This window comes from Schistocerca serialis, chromosome 5, assembly GCF_023864345.2.
Source record: "Schistocerca serialis cubense isolate TAMUIC-IGC-003099 chromosome 5, iqSchSeri2.2, whole genome shotgun sequence".
Taxonomy (NCBI): Eukaryota; Metazoa; Arthropoda; class Insecta; order Orthoptera; family Acrididae; genus Schistocerca; species Schistocerca serialis.
In genome coordinates this window covers 32,187,406-32,203,368 of record NC_064642.1, presented here as the reverse complement: position 1 = coordinate 32,203,368, position 15,963 = coordinate 32,187,406, and the positions used below count along the sequence as shown (strand labels likewise).

At 42.2% G+C, this 15,963-nt stretch overlaps 1 protein-coding gene across 1 annotated transcript in view; it reads left to right on the top strand.

The window, feature by feature from the left end:
• LOC126481726 (muscle M-line assembly protein unc-89-like) overlaps positions 1-15,963 on the top strand; it is a 1,115,867-nt gene that overhangs the window by 1,014,546 nt on the left and 85,358 nt on the right. Inside the window, exon 42 of the mRNA XM_050105679.1 lies at positions 856-988. Coding sequence (XP_049961636.1) covers positions 856-988 — 133 coding nt within the window. The remainder of the gene's footprint in view (positions 1-855; positions 989-15,963) is intronic.

Here is a 15,963-nt window from a genome sequence, read left to right as displayed (position 1 = left end):
GAGGGAATGTGGAGCACGATTTTGGGACACAACCATTGTGGAAAGAGACCGATATCAAGCAGGATCGCTAGTAGATTGGCCAGGGATTATGTTTACGTCTCGAACATGTCTTCATGAAACTGTACGGGTGAATCGGCAAGATTTAATCGCTGTCAGGTATCGTAACAATATCTTGGGACCTCATCTGCGGTTCTTGCGAGATACTGTGGGCCCAGATTTTCTATCGCTGGACGATAATGCACGACCTCATAGAACACGGGTGGCGAGGTTTTCTTCGAAACGGAAGATATTGCCCGCATGGCGTGGCGTGCTCCCTCTCCCGATTTGAACGTCATAGAGCAAGTCTGGGACGCACTAGGGAGACGGTTGCCTCACGTCAGCGTCCACCAACCACTCTCCAAGACTTGTGAGCAGCGCTGCAGGAAGAATGGGCGTTACTGCCTCAATAGGAGACTGATGACATCGTTCACAGAATGCCCGTCTTTTGTCAGGCCTGTATTGCTGCCGGAGGTGGTCACACCCAGTACTCAGCGCATTAACACGTCGTCGGAATGTGTGCTTAAATACGTTAAGTTGGAGAAAACGAAGAACATTTGTGTCTTCCGTTGTAGATCTTTACGTTCTATGTTCTTTACATTATTTCTATTTTATTATCACCTGGTTATATTGTTTTGTGGCAAAAAAAAAAAAAACGCTACCTTGCTTTAATTTTGGACACCAGTGTAGTTCCGTAAAGTCTGCCGCACAATACGTTGCACTTGTTACGGCCAGCTGTGTTATGAATGTAAGTGTAGCAGCACCGCAGCGTCAGACGGTCAGTGAGTGAGGCGTGATATCCGCGTGGTGTGTTGGCAGCCGCGTGCAGACGCTGCCGTGCGTGCGGCGCGCGCTCGCCGACCGCCGCTGCTGCGACGGCGACGCCGTGACGCTGGAGTGCCGCGTGTCCGCCACGCCGCTGCCCGACGTCCGCTGGGAGAAGGACGGCCGGGTGAGTCTGCAGCGAGGCCGCGGCGGCAGCCCCGTGCCAACACGGCAGAACATCACACACTCACTAACACAATGTAGTGAACTATACACTCACGATACCATTAGATAAGCAAGATTACAAATCTACCACACTTGTGTTGGTGTCTTTTGAACGTTACTTATCCCCTGTAAGTTTTATAATGTGTAGATAAACATATGTAAACCTCTTTTTTTCCACATCTAGTTCCTGAGGAACCAAATTAAGGAGCAAATCTCCAAGGTCACAGACCGTGTCAGCACATGAAATTACAACATAAAAGTAGTAACCGATAAAATGAAACGTTCACGAACCCAAAAAAGACAAGCCATAAGTTTATGTAAAGGCAATCAACAATACATTGTTTCAAGGAACTCCTCGATGGTACACAAGGACTCACCCATGAGGAAACTCTTCAGTTTCGATTTGAAAGGGCGTGGATTACTGCTAGGATTTTTACATTATTGTGGTAGCTTATCGAAAATGGATGCTGCAGTATACTGCACGCCTTTCTGCATGAGAGTCAAGGAAGTTCGATCCAAATGCAGATTGGATTTCTGCCGAGTATTAACCGAGTGAAAGCTGCTAATTCTTGGGAATAATCTGATATTGCTAACAAGAAACGACAGTAAAGAACATGTTTATTGAGAGGCCAATGTCAAAATACCCTGGCTAGTGAACAGGGGTCGACAAGAGGTTCGCAGGCTTACACCATTTACTGCCCGAATTGCACGTTTCTGTGCCAAAAAATATCATTTTACAATCGGAAGAGTTACCCCAAAATATAATACCATACGACATAAGCAAAGTAGACTAATTTTCCTGTCAAATGATTACTTACTTCAGATACCGTTCGACTGGTAAAAATGTCAGTATTAAGTCTTTGAACAAGAACCTGTACGTGGGCTTCTCACGACAGTTTACTATCTACCTGAACACCTAGAAATCTGAACTGCTCAGTTTCATTAATCATGTGCCCATTCTGTGAAATTAAAACTTCGGATTTTGTTGAACTGTGTGTTAGAAACTGCAAAAACTCTGTCTTACTCCGATGTACCGTTAGTTTACTTTCTACAAGCCATAAACTTAGGTCATGAACCGCACTATTTGAAACAGTAATTGTTGCAGACAACATCCTTTACTACCAAGCTAGTGTCATCAGCAAACAGAAATATTTTAGAATAACCTGTACATCTTCAATTTTACACGTTATACACTTACAACATGTATGCAACTTTCTGATACACTTGAGAAAGACGTAACAAAAATGCCGAAACAGGTAGTGGACTAAATAAAGTTCTACAGAGCAACTGGAGCGGCCTCTTCATTAATCAAACAAGTAGTTGCGGAGCACGTGGCGAAACCAACAATTAACTAAACAGCCTGTACTCCTAAACATGTGTCCCTCTTGTTTCTAAAAATATGGTGACGGCACTTTCGCAATTTAGTCACGTTGGATTGACAATCACTATGAATTCCTTCAGTTCGAAGAACTGCATTTTAGCCATCAGCTGTACGAATTATCCTTATACTCTACCAGTTTCTGTCGTAGCGACCATCATCACAGAAAGAGAAAGTACACTAGATAGATAAACCATTCATCTTTCCTTCAATAGAATTGAAAGTCCTCAAAGATACCAGATGTTTATATAAACGTACGTCACACACAATGACTCTAAACAGCGTAACATTGGCTTCACAATAGCTCACAACCGAACGTGAAAGGAAGAAATATTTTTTGTTTTTTGACAGACCAGTTTTTAGAAAAGCGTTATTAAAACCCTGCCTATGGGTACCTGTCGAACTGAATTAATCAGAACTCTTTCGTCATCTGAAAAAAGTATCAGCTCTGTTTGTATGTTAAGTGAAAGGCCATTCATAAAAAGAAGGAGGAAAAATTGGACGCATCGTTGAATTCCGTGGCACTCCATTCGTGATTTTTTCCCTGTCTCTAAAATTTTGTCCACTTTCAGCATTGTCTGAATCATTCAGTACCAATTTTTAAATTTTATTTTTTAAGGTATGAGTTACAACAGAGGATTTACCGCCATGAATTGTTCAAAAGGTAAGCATTTATGAAAGTGTATCATGGTCTATGAAAACACATCACAAAAAGGAACATTAATTTGGAACGAACCTTCAAAATGCTATTCGAAATTTCATCAACACCACGTGAGCTTTTGTTTCCGTAAATTTCATAATTCTGTTAAATTTCATTTTCAGTGAAGGATGTTGATGGTGTTTCTAGCAGCTTAAATGTTTGTGCGATGAAATTTCGACTATTTCCTCTTTCTTCTTGAACATATCGACTGGTTCTTCTTTCGCTAGTACATCTATAAAACGATTATCAAAAATGCAAAAAGAAAGAATGTGGCGATCTTAGTCGACTTTACGAAGGTGTCTGGCTCCGCTAACAGACCTTGCCAATCACATTTAGAACTACTGGCCATGATTCACATGTTACAGGCTTGTTTATTTTCACAGAAATTTCACCTCACTTTTACACAAAGAGAAAAACAGCAATAATTTAAGAATCTTTACCTGTTCATGTAATAGCAAACTGAGCTCTACAGGCAGTTATTTTTTCTACCCCACTGGATCTTATATTTGAAACGTGCCACGTGACATACTTCCAAGCTGTGAGCGGAAATGAATTCACTAGCGTATTGAAGAGCGACGTGGAAAAATGACTGGCACTGAATGCATGTCTAATAAGATAGGCGATGGGAGCTGCAATAGAGTGTGTTATTGTGACTGAGACTCTGTACACAGAAACAACTCGCTCTTTGGCAGACTGAAGTTATTGAAGACCATGATGAAGAATTATATCAGAAAATATCAAGATTCTAGACGGCAGCGGAGCAAGCTGTAAGAAGTAAACCGCATGATACAAAGTGAGTGTACCGATCGACACTAAAAACGCTAGCATTTAAGAGCTAATGAGAGTGCAAGGTTTACATGTAACTGCCGGAACCGTGCATACTGCGAGGATTATAGCGGTTGAGCCTGCAATTTTTGTTCGTCGCGGTTAATGGTGGTAATTCTCGAGCAGAGATGGCCATTAGGAATACAGCTTGCTGGAAGACTGGTCACGAAGCGAGAGGATACGGCAGAGACGCTTCGCAGACCGGACTAGCGAAAGTTCTTGCCCGATACAGCAGAAAATCTCTACTGAAAAACTGTTTCAAATGATCGTTTCTAGTACTAACAATGGGCGAAAAGAGGTCACGTGACAGTGATCGCATTACTTAAAGAATACTACTGGACATGAACGTAGTAAAAATCCACTTCAGTCCACATTCCACCTGTCTGAAACGTTCTGAATCTTGGTGCTTACGCGAGATTATGGCAACAACAATAGACTCCTGGTAAATAGAAATAACTGCAAAAATGGTTGTTAGATATATAGTGGACGTCAGCTTTCAGCTGATTTTTGGACGTTACACACACTTGCAATATTATTTATTAGGCGGAACATAAGCAGATTAACGCGAATTTCCAGATAATTCACAGTTACATTTCATCCTTTACAAATATTTAAGGGGTCAGGGATTTTCTCTGCCTCGTGATGACTGGGTGTTGTGTGCTGTCCTTAGGTTAGTTAGGTTTAAGTAGTTCTAAGTTCTAGGGGACTGATGACCATAGATGTTGTCCCATAGTGCTCAAAGCCATTTTTTGTTCGCAGCTCGTGGTCGTGTGATAGCGTTCTCGCTTCCCGCGCCCGGGTTCCCGGGTTCGATTCCCGGCGGGGTTAGGGATTTTCTCTGCCTCGTGATGACTGGATGTTGTGTGCTGTCCTTAGGTTAGTTAGGTTTAAGTAGTTCTAAGTTCTAGGTGACTGATGACCATACATGTTAAGTCCCATAGTGCTCAGAGCCATTTTGAACCAAATATTTAAGACAGTTGCCATTATTCATCTGCTTAATGCTTAGCTTCAGTAATCGAAGATTTTTCTGAAATTTCATTTATTTCTTCATAGTATCGTCACCGCATTATCTGCACCAGCTCTAATTTGAGTGTCATGGATTTATCCTTCCGTTATTACCAAAAACGTTCTCCACGAACAACTTTCTTTTTCTAATCGTTACGATAAGTTATTCTGTAACTCTATTTCTCTTAGCAGTACCTCAGTTGTCTTCCTTTCTGTTCGTCAAGTTCTGATCAGTACCTTCAGAAACCTTTTTATTGCTTTAAGAATTTTTTGAGAGATTAATTCCGTAATCATTAAGCAACTTAGTCAAGACGTGCTCATTGCTAAACTGTACATCGGAAACTAATATTCCTCTAATACTTGTAGAGCATCTGTTCTCATATGCAGTGACTGTACGTAGGTATTAGATATAGTTGAACACTTAATTTTACGCAACATTCTAAATACACAGCCTGCTAGGGAAGATTTGCCGTTTGGCCCCATATGTTTAACTTATTCAGGATAATTTGCACTGCGCTTAAGGTATGTGAGATTTATACTAATGGAAGGACCGTTTATTCTTTATGAGTCCCACACTCTTTTATGTCATAGTATGGCAAACTGTGATTCTCAGTGCAGCGGTGCGCTAGTCAAACCTCAGCTATCCTTTGTTAACAGCGCACATACGCTGCAAGGCCGGCCGCTGTGGCCGAGCGATTCTAGGCGCTTCAGTCCGGAACCGCGTTGTTGCGACGATCACACGTTCGAATCCAGCCTCGGGCATGGATATGCGTGATGTCCTTAGGTTAGTTGGGTTTAAGTAGTTCTAAGTTCTAGGGGACTGATGACCTCAGATGTTAAGTCCCATAGTGCTCAGAGCCATTTGAACCAAACTCTCAGTAGCTGAATTTTGTTCATAGGCGTGATATACAAATGGTTCAAATGGCTCTAAGCACTATGGGACTTAACATCTGAAGTCATCCGTCCCCTAGACTTAGAACTACTTAAACCCAAGGACATCACACACATCCATGCCCGAGGTAGGATTCGAATCTGATACCTCAGCAGCAGCGCGGTTCCGGACTGAAGGGCCTAGAACCGCTCGGGCACAGCGGCCGGCTTGGGCATGATGCCCAAGTAACAAAAATCATGTAAGGGTGTAAATAGTGATCCTGAAAGCCCGCATTAAAAGCTAATATATGTTAAGCAGACAAATAAAATGTTACGTGATCAAAGATTATTCAGAGGTCACTTTTGCGCTGTGGAACTACATAGGGATAACTGACACTTCGTTGCCATGGATTTGGAGGCACGTTCGGAAAGCCATTCTTGTCACATACCCAAAGAAAATCATCCACAGAATATTTTCAAATACTCACATCAAAGATAGCTTTGCTTTACCGAGGTTCCGGAACCTGTAAAGAAAATTGGAATAGAGATCAACATAAACATCATTCCGCCCTTTTCATTGCTCATGAAAACCACACATTGCACGTTGTACCAACATACTGCGATACCTTCAGAGGTGGTGGTCCATATTGCTGTACACACCGGTATCTCTAATACCCAGTAGCACGTCCTCTTGCATTGATGCATGCCTGTATTCGTCGTGGTATACAGTCCACAAGTTCATCAAGGCACTGTTGGTCCAGATTGTCCCACTCCTCAACGGCGATTCGGCGTAGATCCCTCAGAGTGGTTGGTGGGTGACGTCGTCCATAAACAGGTCTTTTCAATCTATCCCAATCATGTTAGATAGGGTTCATGTCTGGAGAACATGATGGCCACTCTAGTCGAGCGATGTCTTTACGCTGAAGGAAGTCATTCACAAGATGTGCACGATGGGGGCGCAAATTGCCTCGGCTATATGCTACCGATACGGTTGTACTACCGGTCGGAGGATGGCATTCACTTATCGTACTGCCGTTACGGCGCCTTCCATGACCACCAGCGGTGTGCGTCGGTCCTACATAATGCCACCCCAAAACAACAAGGTACCTCCACGTTGCTGCACTCGCTGGACAGGGTGTCTAAGGCGTTCAGCATGACCGGTTTGCCACCAAACACGTCTCGGACGATTGTCTGGTTGAAGGCACACGCGACGCTCATCGGTGAAGATATGTTGTTGGACCCATCTGTACCTCGCTGCATGGTGTCGTGGTTGCAAAGATGGACCTAACCATGGACGTCGAGAGTGTAGTTGCGCATCATCCAGACTACTGCGCACAGTTTTAGTCGTGAGTTGGCTGAACGAAAAGCATTATTCAACATGGTGGCGTTGCTATCAGGGTTCCTCCGAGCCATAATCCGTAGGTAGCGGTGATCCACTGCAGTAGTAGCTCTGGGGCGGCCTGAGCGAGGCATGTCATCGACAGTTCCTGTCTCTCTGTATCTCCTCCTTGTCCGAACAACATTGCTTTGGTTCACTCCGAGACGTCTGGACACTTCCCTTGTTGAGAGCCCTTTCTGGCTCAAAGTAACAATGCGGACGCGATCGAACAGCGGTATTGACCGTCTAGGCATGGTGGAACTACAGACAACACGAGCCGTGTACCTCCTTCCTGGTGGAATGACTGGAACTGATCGGCTGTCGAACCCCCTCAGTCTAATAGGCGCTGCTGATGCATGGTTGTTTACATCTTTGGGCGGGTTTAGTGACATCTCTTAACAGTCAAATTGACTGTCTCTGTGAAACAATATCCAAAGTCAACGTCTATTTTCAGGAGTTCTGGGAACCAAAACTTTTTTTGTGTGTGTACTCCAGATGTTTTCGCAGCTTCATGAAAACTTGCTGTTTGCTGTCAAAACTGTAGGCTGGCTCCATAAACAACTGAATTATAGTTTGTACCAACATACAACTTGAAGACGTTCTATTAGCAGGGGTTATTGATGTACACATTGTCTTTAATATAGCCCCACAAAATGGAGTCGCATGTGTTCAGATTCGGAGAATCGAGGCCTCTGGAGACCCTAAGGCCACCATGCGGTCGTCAAAGTGCTCCTCCAGGACATCAGAAACTATTCTGCTTTTATGAGGTCGAACTCCGTCTTGCGTTAAGCACATCTTGACAAAATCAGGGTCAACTTCGATAATGGGGATGAAATTATCTTCCATGATCTTCCAGAACCTTCACGTATCGTTCGGTAGTCACTGTGCCATCAAGGAATATCGCACCGATTATTCCATGACTGTACACTGCACATCACACAGTCACCCATTGAAGGTGAAGAGCCTTCCCGATCGCGAAATGCGGATTCTCAGACCCCCCCCCCCCCCCAAATGCGCCAATTTTGCTTACTGACGGACCCATCCAAATTAGGGTGGGCTCTTTCGTTAAACCAAACCATATTAATTCCCATCATGTCCCGCGGCCAACCGTGAAGTTTGAAGATCCTAATGCAAACCGTTCAAAATTTATGACGAGTCTCATGTAGTTCAATAATTGTCACCTTGTATGTATGCAGATGTTCTATGAAATATCTTTCAGTCAGAACGTTTGATAATGTACATCCCGTTGACACGGCTGATAAAATTATAGTTAAAAACGGATAATAAATTTTACACAGCAATGGTGGCATCATTCGCCCAGTATTTTTAGTTGCGCAAAGCTGGAATACTTGGATATTTACTGTTCTGTCGTTACCGTGCCGTTGCTTATGGGGAAACACCTGCCGTGTTACTCGGCGGCAACCCGCTTACCTTCTGCGCGCGAGAGGTTGTCGCTTTCAAGGCGAAATACAATGTCGCCGCGTGCCATTTTCACAGTAAAGCCGCTAACACATGTAAACGTCGTATCAGTACCTTTAGATTACATCAAAAGAATACGAAAGGCTCTTTCAAATGGCAACTGTATTTCAGGCAGGACAATATTATCGGTGTGGTGAAAATTTAAATTATGTCGTAAGGAATACCGAGTTTCGGTAAACAGCGCAGATTCAGAATTATGTCCACAATGGTATTGGTGTCGTGACACCGCACTTCCGCCTTAAACCTCGCAAGGCTAATGTTTATTGCTCACTGATAGGCAACAAAACATATGAGGCTCTACATGCATGTTTTTGCTTAGCAAAAGAGGTTTCGTTGCAACCACAAGTAGGAACTGAAGGAGTCGTAGAAGAAAGTGTTAGCCCACAAGATCGTGTTTTGGGTTAATACATGTTATAAGTTTCATTAAATTTAAAGGCAAAATTATAAATACAATAAGGTAATACGATTTATATAGCAGGCAGTGCTTCCCAGCGGTACGTGGGGAACTTCTTCTTAGTTGATCTGCTTCATTCGAAAACACAACTGATTACGCAATCATACCAATCCGCACCAAGCTGAAGGGTGGCACTTTATTCCATCGACGCCTTCAGTTATTAGTAGAGACATTTACCCTATGCGCAAGACGTATTCAGGTACTCAATGGTAACACTGTCATACTAAAAAGCAAGAAATCAGAGCTCAAATTCCCGTCTGGGACACGTTTGTAATATCTCGTAGAGGTAGAAACTAAATTGCTCTGTGTGTAACAACAGATGAGCTTTCTATAGCAGCGATCGAACGTTTCGAAGCAGTTTTTTGTGGAGGAAAAGTCAGTGTTAGAAAAATGTTTCTCTTGCCTTATGTCAGAGTAAAAGATAGCTAGGTACTTACAGCCCAGCGAGAGAACAGTTTTATGTTCACGTTCAGAACATTTATGATTCTGGTAAAATCTATTATTCCTTTCCTACCAGATTTCATCCTCCTCTTTGTCCACTCTTGGTTCGTAGCTTCTCCTTTGTTGCGTAAACGACTTACCGTCATCGTTAGCACGTCTATTCGCTCACATTTCACATGCAAACGCCAGTAGGAAGTCGAATTGATACCTTGCCACGACCGCGTGAATATTTATGGGCACTGGTTGCCAGTCCCTCTTAGTCGCATACGACATCCTCACAGCGAACAGTAACGAGAAGCAGAAAACAGACGTACCCTTTGAATACCATTAATTTGATACTGAATTAGAGCAGTGTCACACTTTGAGAGGACGAAATTTACTACGTCGACCGTCTATTTCTGAAAAAAATGCGCAGTACAGCCCAAGAAGCATTCTACAGTAGAGTCAGTAGTTGATTTCACTACCCTGTATGACAGTCGTTAATTGTTTGCCGGGTACGGTTTTACAGGAATATTCTATATAAATCTAATGAAAAGGGTTGTAGCACTTCGTCTTAACAAGAATAAACAAGGCATAATTACAGAATAATTTTCGAGTACTAATATTTGCTGTTTCTGAAAGAACTGGTATAATAAAAGATAAGTTTCGTTTCAAAAGACAACTTCAGCGTCATATTGAATGAAAATACTAAAGCTTCTGTACACGTGTATCCAAATACAAAGGGGAGTGATCAAAACCATGGTGACAAGTTGATGCATGTCACTGTTGTAGGTTTTCCTTAACGCTGTATTCGTAACAGACTCAGGTCATAAGAGTCTGCGCGCCCCCATTTGTTGAGTACGGAAACTGACGGCTCGCAGAACGGCCAGACTTTCGGTGGCTGTCTGTCATGCGAGCGCCTTCCCAGTTTGTTGTTTGCAACGCAGCATCATTGTCTAGGTTTCACAACATCCGTTATAATACCAGTAGCATTAGGGGCTTAGTGCGTTATCCCTTGTAATTTGTAAATGTTCTTAAATTTATTTAATTTGTTGTATCTTGAGCTTTCGCCAATGTGATTTCCCTGATTCATAATCGTATAATTCTCCTTCCCGTGTATCCGAAAACGGTTGCTCAACAACTAAAACCGGTTATGTAACTCCTCCTTTATATTTCCCTGAAGAAAAGTGAATTTACAGTGATCGGAAGAAATCTCACATACGGATTCTTCCGTTAGTTCTTGGTAGAACAGTTGCATGTTTAAGGCCGAATAACAATTCTTGTTTGTTTCTGTCGGCCTGCTACAGTACCGTGGCGCCGATATTCCGGGGTGTTCCGGGACTTCTGATGCATTTTCATAACCGATTATCCAATAATGAAGGAAACTCTGTCGCGATTCCTAGGAACAGATTCTCTAACCCAAACCTAAGTTAATATTGCGTAAATTCTATTTTTTATGCATGACATGTTTATAACAATACCACAACACTGCTGACTGCTTGCTGATTCTGTAGATACCATACAATTATTCTGAAATTGTATATTAGGATTCCTATGAGAAATATATTTTTCTAATGTTCGAAACAGTTCAATTTATCAAGCCACAGTTTGCTGAGGCTGCATAATAACTAAAGACTGTAATTGGATAATAGGTTTCACAGGGGCCTATACCCTTGGCTGATTCAAAAATTGTGCCACGTATTAACGAAATAAGTTATAAAGCAATATCGAAATTCAGGTCAGCGACTGTTTGCAAAAGTAATGTTCATTTTTCTAAAGGCAGAGAACAAAACGTCGCGTCCTACACATATAACTGTAACACAGATGCATCACGCGAATTAATATTTCATTCAGAGAGATCCAGCTTCTGTTGTTAGTACAACTGAAGCGGATCCCTCTAAATTAATTATCATGCCTCTGAGTTTCGGATGTCCTACATATCAAATTAATAACAATATTAATCATAATATTAAATTCTTCATAACTTCGGAAAATTACATATATAAGACCAGTTTTGGAATCAGCTCGAAGATGAGACCTTCTACACATCGTTTCACAGTTGTTTCTTTTAATTTGCTAAGATGGCAAATGTGTTGTGGAAATGACAGTTGACTCAAGTATGGTTGCACCCACATTAATATATACTACGATTAATTTAATATACAAAGGAAAAAACGTTTCTGAATTAAAACTAAAATAAATTTAAAAATGCTAGTCATTAGGCAGCTCATTTCACTGTGAACTACACATTTACGCTTTGTTTCTGTGACCTCACATGCCTCAAATTGTTGAGGAGAGACGTGTGTATATATACTCGTATTACTGAGAGTCGGGAAAAGCCAGTTCAGACTGAGTGATGCTGAGGTAGCTCGAAGACACCGAAACCTCCAGATGTCAGTGGAGTATCAACCAAAACTCCGATTCAGTTCGTACTACGTTCTGTCGTCCAGCAGAACTGACGTAAACGTTAATTAAAAGTAACGCCAGAACTAAGGAGTACATCAAAAGCATAAACGTGACTACCAAATGTTCCTTCGGTGGCGAAGTTGGTAGAGCGTTGGATCCTCGTACGAAACCCCAAAGACGACAACTATTTCTACTGAAACATGTGAAAGTGGGACAACGTATTTATGACATGTAAAAGGGCTGTTCCGAATTTACAACAATGTTCTCTTGGCAGTTTGCTTTCGCTTCGTTTCTTTGAAAGTAGTAAATCTGTAGAGTACATTTGAAGTTTCGCAGAATATACAATCAGAACAGAAAAATGAATCAACAATTCCATCATACGTATGGAAGTAATAGTAATAATAATAATATTTAATAATAAACAAAATAATAAGATCAATAATAAATGGATTGAGTAGCTCAGTAATTGCTGCTGCCGGTCCCAAGTCCGGTTGAAGGAGGAGGGGAAAAGCCAAAAACACCAAAAGGCACCTGCAAAACTCCAGCAATGTATCCGCTGCCGTACGGACTAACAACCCGTACGATGAGAATGAATTCAATCGACAATCAGCCACTCACCTCGTGCAGACGCCCACCAGCTGAATATGGAAACACAAGCAACAAAGCAACTACCTCAGGCACTAACTCAGAAGAGCGAAGGCGAACCTGGTCATTCGGATTATGGGGGAGCAGGACATCATGCAGGGAAGAGGCGGATCTTCCCAAAACTCCTCAAACCAAAGCGGAAGCAATTCATTGCTACACTGAACGTACAAACACTGACTAAAACAGGAAAACTCAAGATACTGACAGAGACTTGTGATAGATTTGGGATTCGTACGCTTGCAGTATAAGAAACACATTTTCGTGATTCTGATTGATTCCGGTGGCTATCAAGTCTACGAGGGAAAGTCTGCAATCAAACTAAAAAATAGTGACATAAGTGTGTTTGGAACGACATTCTTCGTGCATAACAGTATCCAGGACTCCGTGGTACCCTCTGAACGCCTCTCTCTACTCACAGTTAAATGTGCCAATAAGGCCTATACACTGATAAACGCACATACTCCAGTCAATAACGATACTGACAAAAGCAAAGTGGAGAAGTTCTGGTCACGACTCGAGCGTGTACTCACCAATATCCCTCAACACCATGTCAAAGTCCTGTTGGGAGATTTCAATGCGCAAATAGGCAGAGAACACGTACACAGAAATATAATTGAGAATTTTTCAGCACGCAAAAAGACGAACACCAATCTCTTAATCAACATATATGGGATAGCCAACGTCCAAATAATTCCACTCATCTTAAGAAACCACCAGGGAAAATGACTGCATGGAAATCTCCAAACAACCACATTGGGGAATATAAGTACTTCAAGCACTTGGGTGAAATGGACAGCAACACTGGTAACGAAAAAGTAGCTCACAGCACACGAGCAGAAAAATTACGTAAGGCTTATATAATGACCTGAACACATACAATAAGAAATCGCTATCCACCCAAACCAAACTTCACCACTGTCATAAAGTCACTCTTCCAGAAGCGCTCTGCACAACTGAAACATCATAATTAACCATCAACATCAAGGACATTGAGAAAATGGAAAGGCAAATACTCGGGAAAATATTTCGACCCAAATTCAAGATGGTATTTGGATGCGCAAAAGCTCTGAAGAACTGTACTCAAGCTCTAAACGTTTCACGTTAGTTGCACGGATAAGACGATTGAAATTCTACGGACATTTAGCAAGAAAGGACGGCTCTAGAATGACCAAGAAAATCTTTCTTGTCATCAAAGGAACTCGCCAAACCAGCGCACGGTGGCAAACAGAAACCCAAAGTGACCTCACGGAACCCAGTATTGACCCACTAGAATCCACATGGACTGCGTACAGACAGAAAATAAGTTCACAATCACACCAGACGGAAAAGAATCTGAAATTGAAAAATGCATGGACACAAGAAAGAAGACAGGCCTATAGTGAAAGGACGAGGAAGTTTTGAGAAGAAAAGAAAAACAATAAAGCGAAGAAGACCAGTGCTAATTAATGGTTCCGCGTGCTCCTTAGAGGGCGAAACGAATAAGTAATAATAAACAGATACGTTCAACTAACGGAGAGAAACCAGACTGCAGCAAGAACATCGCTACAAACTCGGAAAAGTCCTTTTACATATCAGGAAAATGTTCTCCCATATGCCAGTTTCAAGTGTAAATAGTTAAAAAAAAAATGTCATCGGTGTTATTTGAACGCTCTACCTTTTTGTACACGCGAGATCTACGACAAAATTACTCACAGATACGCTTTTCTTGTGCTACACAGCTCTGGTGACACTTTCAGTTACCGTTTACGCATCTTGTACTGGACGACAGCACACAGCACGGACTAAACTGGAGTTCTGGTTGGCACGCTATCGACACACAACGTTTGGCTCCGATCTGAGTGTCTGACATCTGGAGCTCTGGCTGTGAGACGCCCAGTATGTTACTTTTGTGAATGACTTTCCAAAATGAGTTGGAAGCAGTGGCAAACTTGGCCAATGGCTGATGTTACTGTAAATTTGAATTGTGAACTGTATCCACATAACAAATGTTATTCTATAGGCACATGTTTTGACTTATTAGTTGGTACCAACTTAATTAATCGTTTGTTATAAATGAAATCCGCAAGTTGACTCTGTGGCGTCAGTTGCGTGTCGGGTCAGGATTTAATTTTTTTGTTGACTTGGATGTACAAAACGCCACAGACTGCAGGGACGTACTTGGAAGACTGAAGATAAAATCATAATTTTGACAACATAGTCCACGGAGAGCGGCGACCTGATTCTATATATATTAGCCGGTTTCGCCTTATTTACAAGCCATCTTCAAAATTTTTTGGCGCCGGAGGGTAGGAACAGCAAGGTTACAAACTGTACTGTTACATATGGTTTTAAAATAAAATACAGAAAAATTACAGTCAGTACTATTGTGTATGGTGTTAAAAATAGAGAAAGGTTACAGCGTTTACCCTAATGGCTGGTGGTGACGGCTCCTCCGACTTTTCGTGATACCCACGATCATACACTGACTGATGGCTGTGGAGCCACGGGTCAAATAGTGTGCATTTCGCGCCGACTACGTATTACGTCATCACCAGCCAAGAGCTGTGTGCAATTCGCACAGTAAGTTCGCGTAGCCCACGTACAGGTACATAAGGTGTTAAAATGTTACCAACCATAAGGCAAGTGGTCATTTATGTTAAAATAAAATAAACGGACTTACAAAACAACAGAATCAGCTGCCATAGAGATAAACGCTATAACCTTTCTCTATTTCTAACGGCTTATACAGTAGTACTCCAGAATGAAATTTTCACTCTGCAGCGGAGTGTGCGCTGATGTGAAACTTCGTGGCAGATTAAAACTGTGTGCCGGACAGAGACTCGAACTCGGGACCTTTGCCTTTCGCGGGCAAGTGCTCTACCATCTGAGCTACCCAAGCACGACTCACGCCCCGTCCTCAGAGCTTTACTTCTGCGAGTACCTCGTCTCCTACCTTCCAAACTTTACAGAAGCTCTCCTGCGAACCTTGCAGAACTAGCACTCCTGAAAGAAAGGATATTGCAGAGGTACGGGCAGAAGTAAAGCTGAGAGGACGGGGCGTGAATCGTGCTTGAGTAGCTCAGTAGGTAGAGCACTTGCCCGCGAAACGCAAAGGTCCTGAGTCCGTGTCTCTGTCCGGCACGCAGTTTTAATCTGCCAGGAAGTTTTACGATAGTACTGTCTGTAATTTTTACTACAGCTTTTCTTATGTTACTTTAAGACCATATGTAATGGTACATTTTGTAACTTTGCTCTTCCTGCTCTTGCAGGGCCAAAAAAAAAATTCTGAAGATGCCTTGTAGATAAGCCGAAACCGGTTAACAAAGAAATATTGTTCCGATCTCGACTGTTCATTTTTAAGTAAAGATATAACTAAGTACCTTTGAGAGGTAATGACT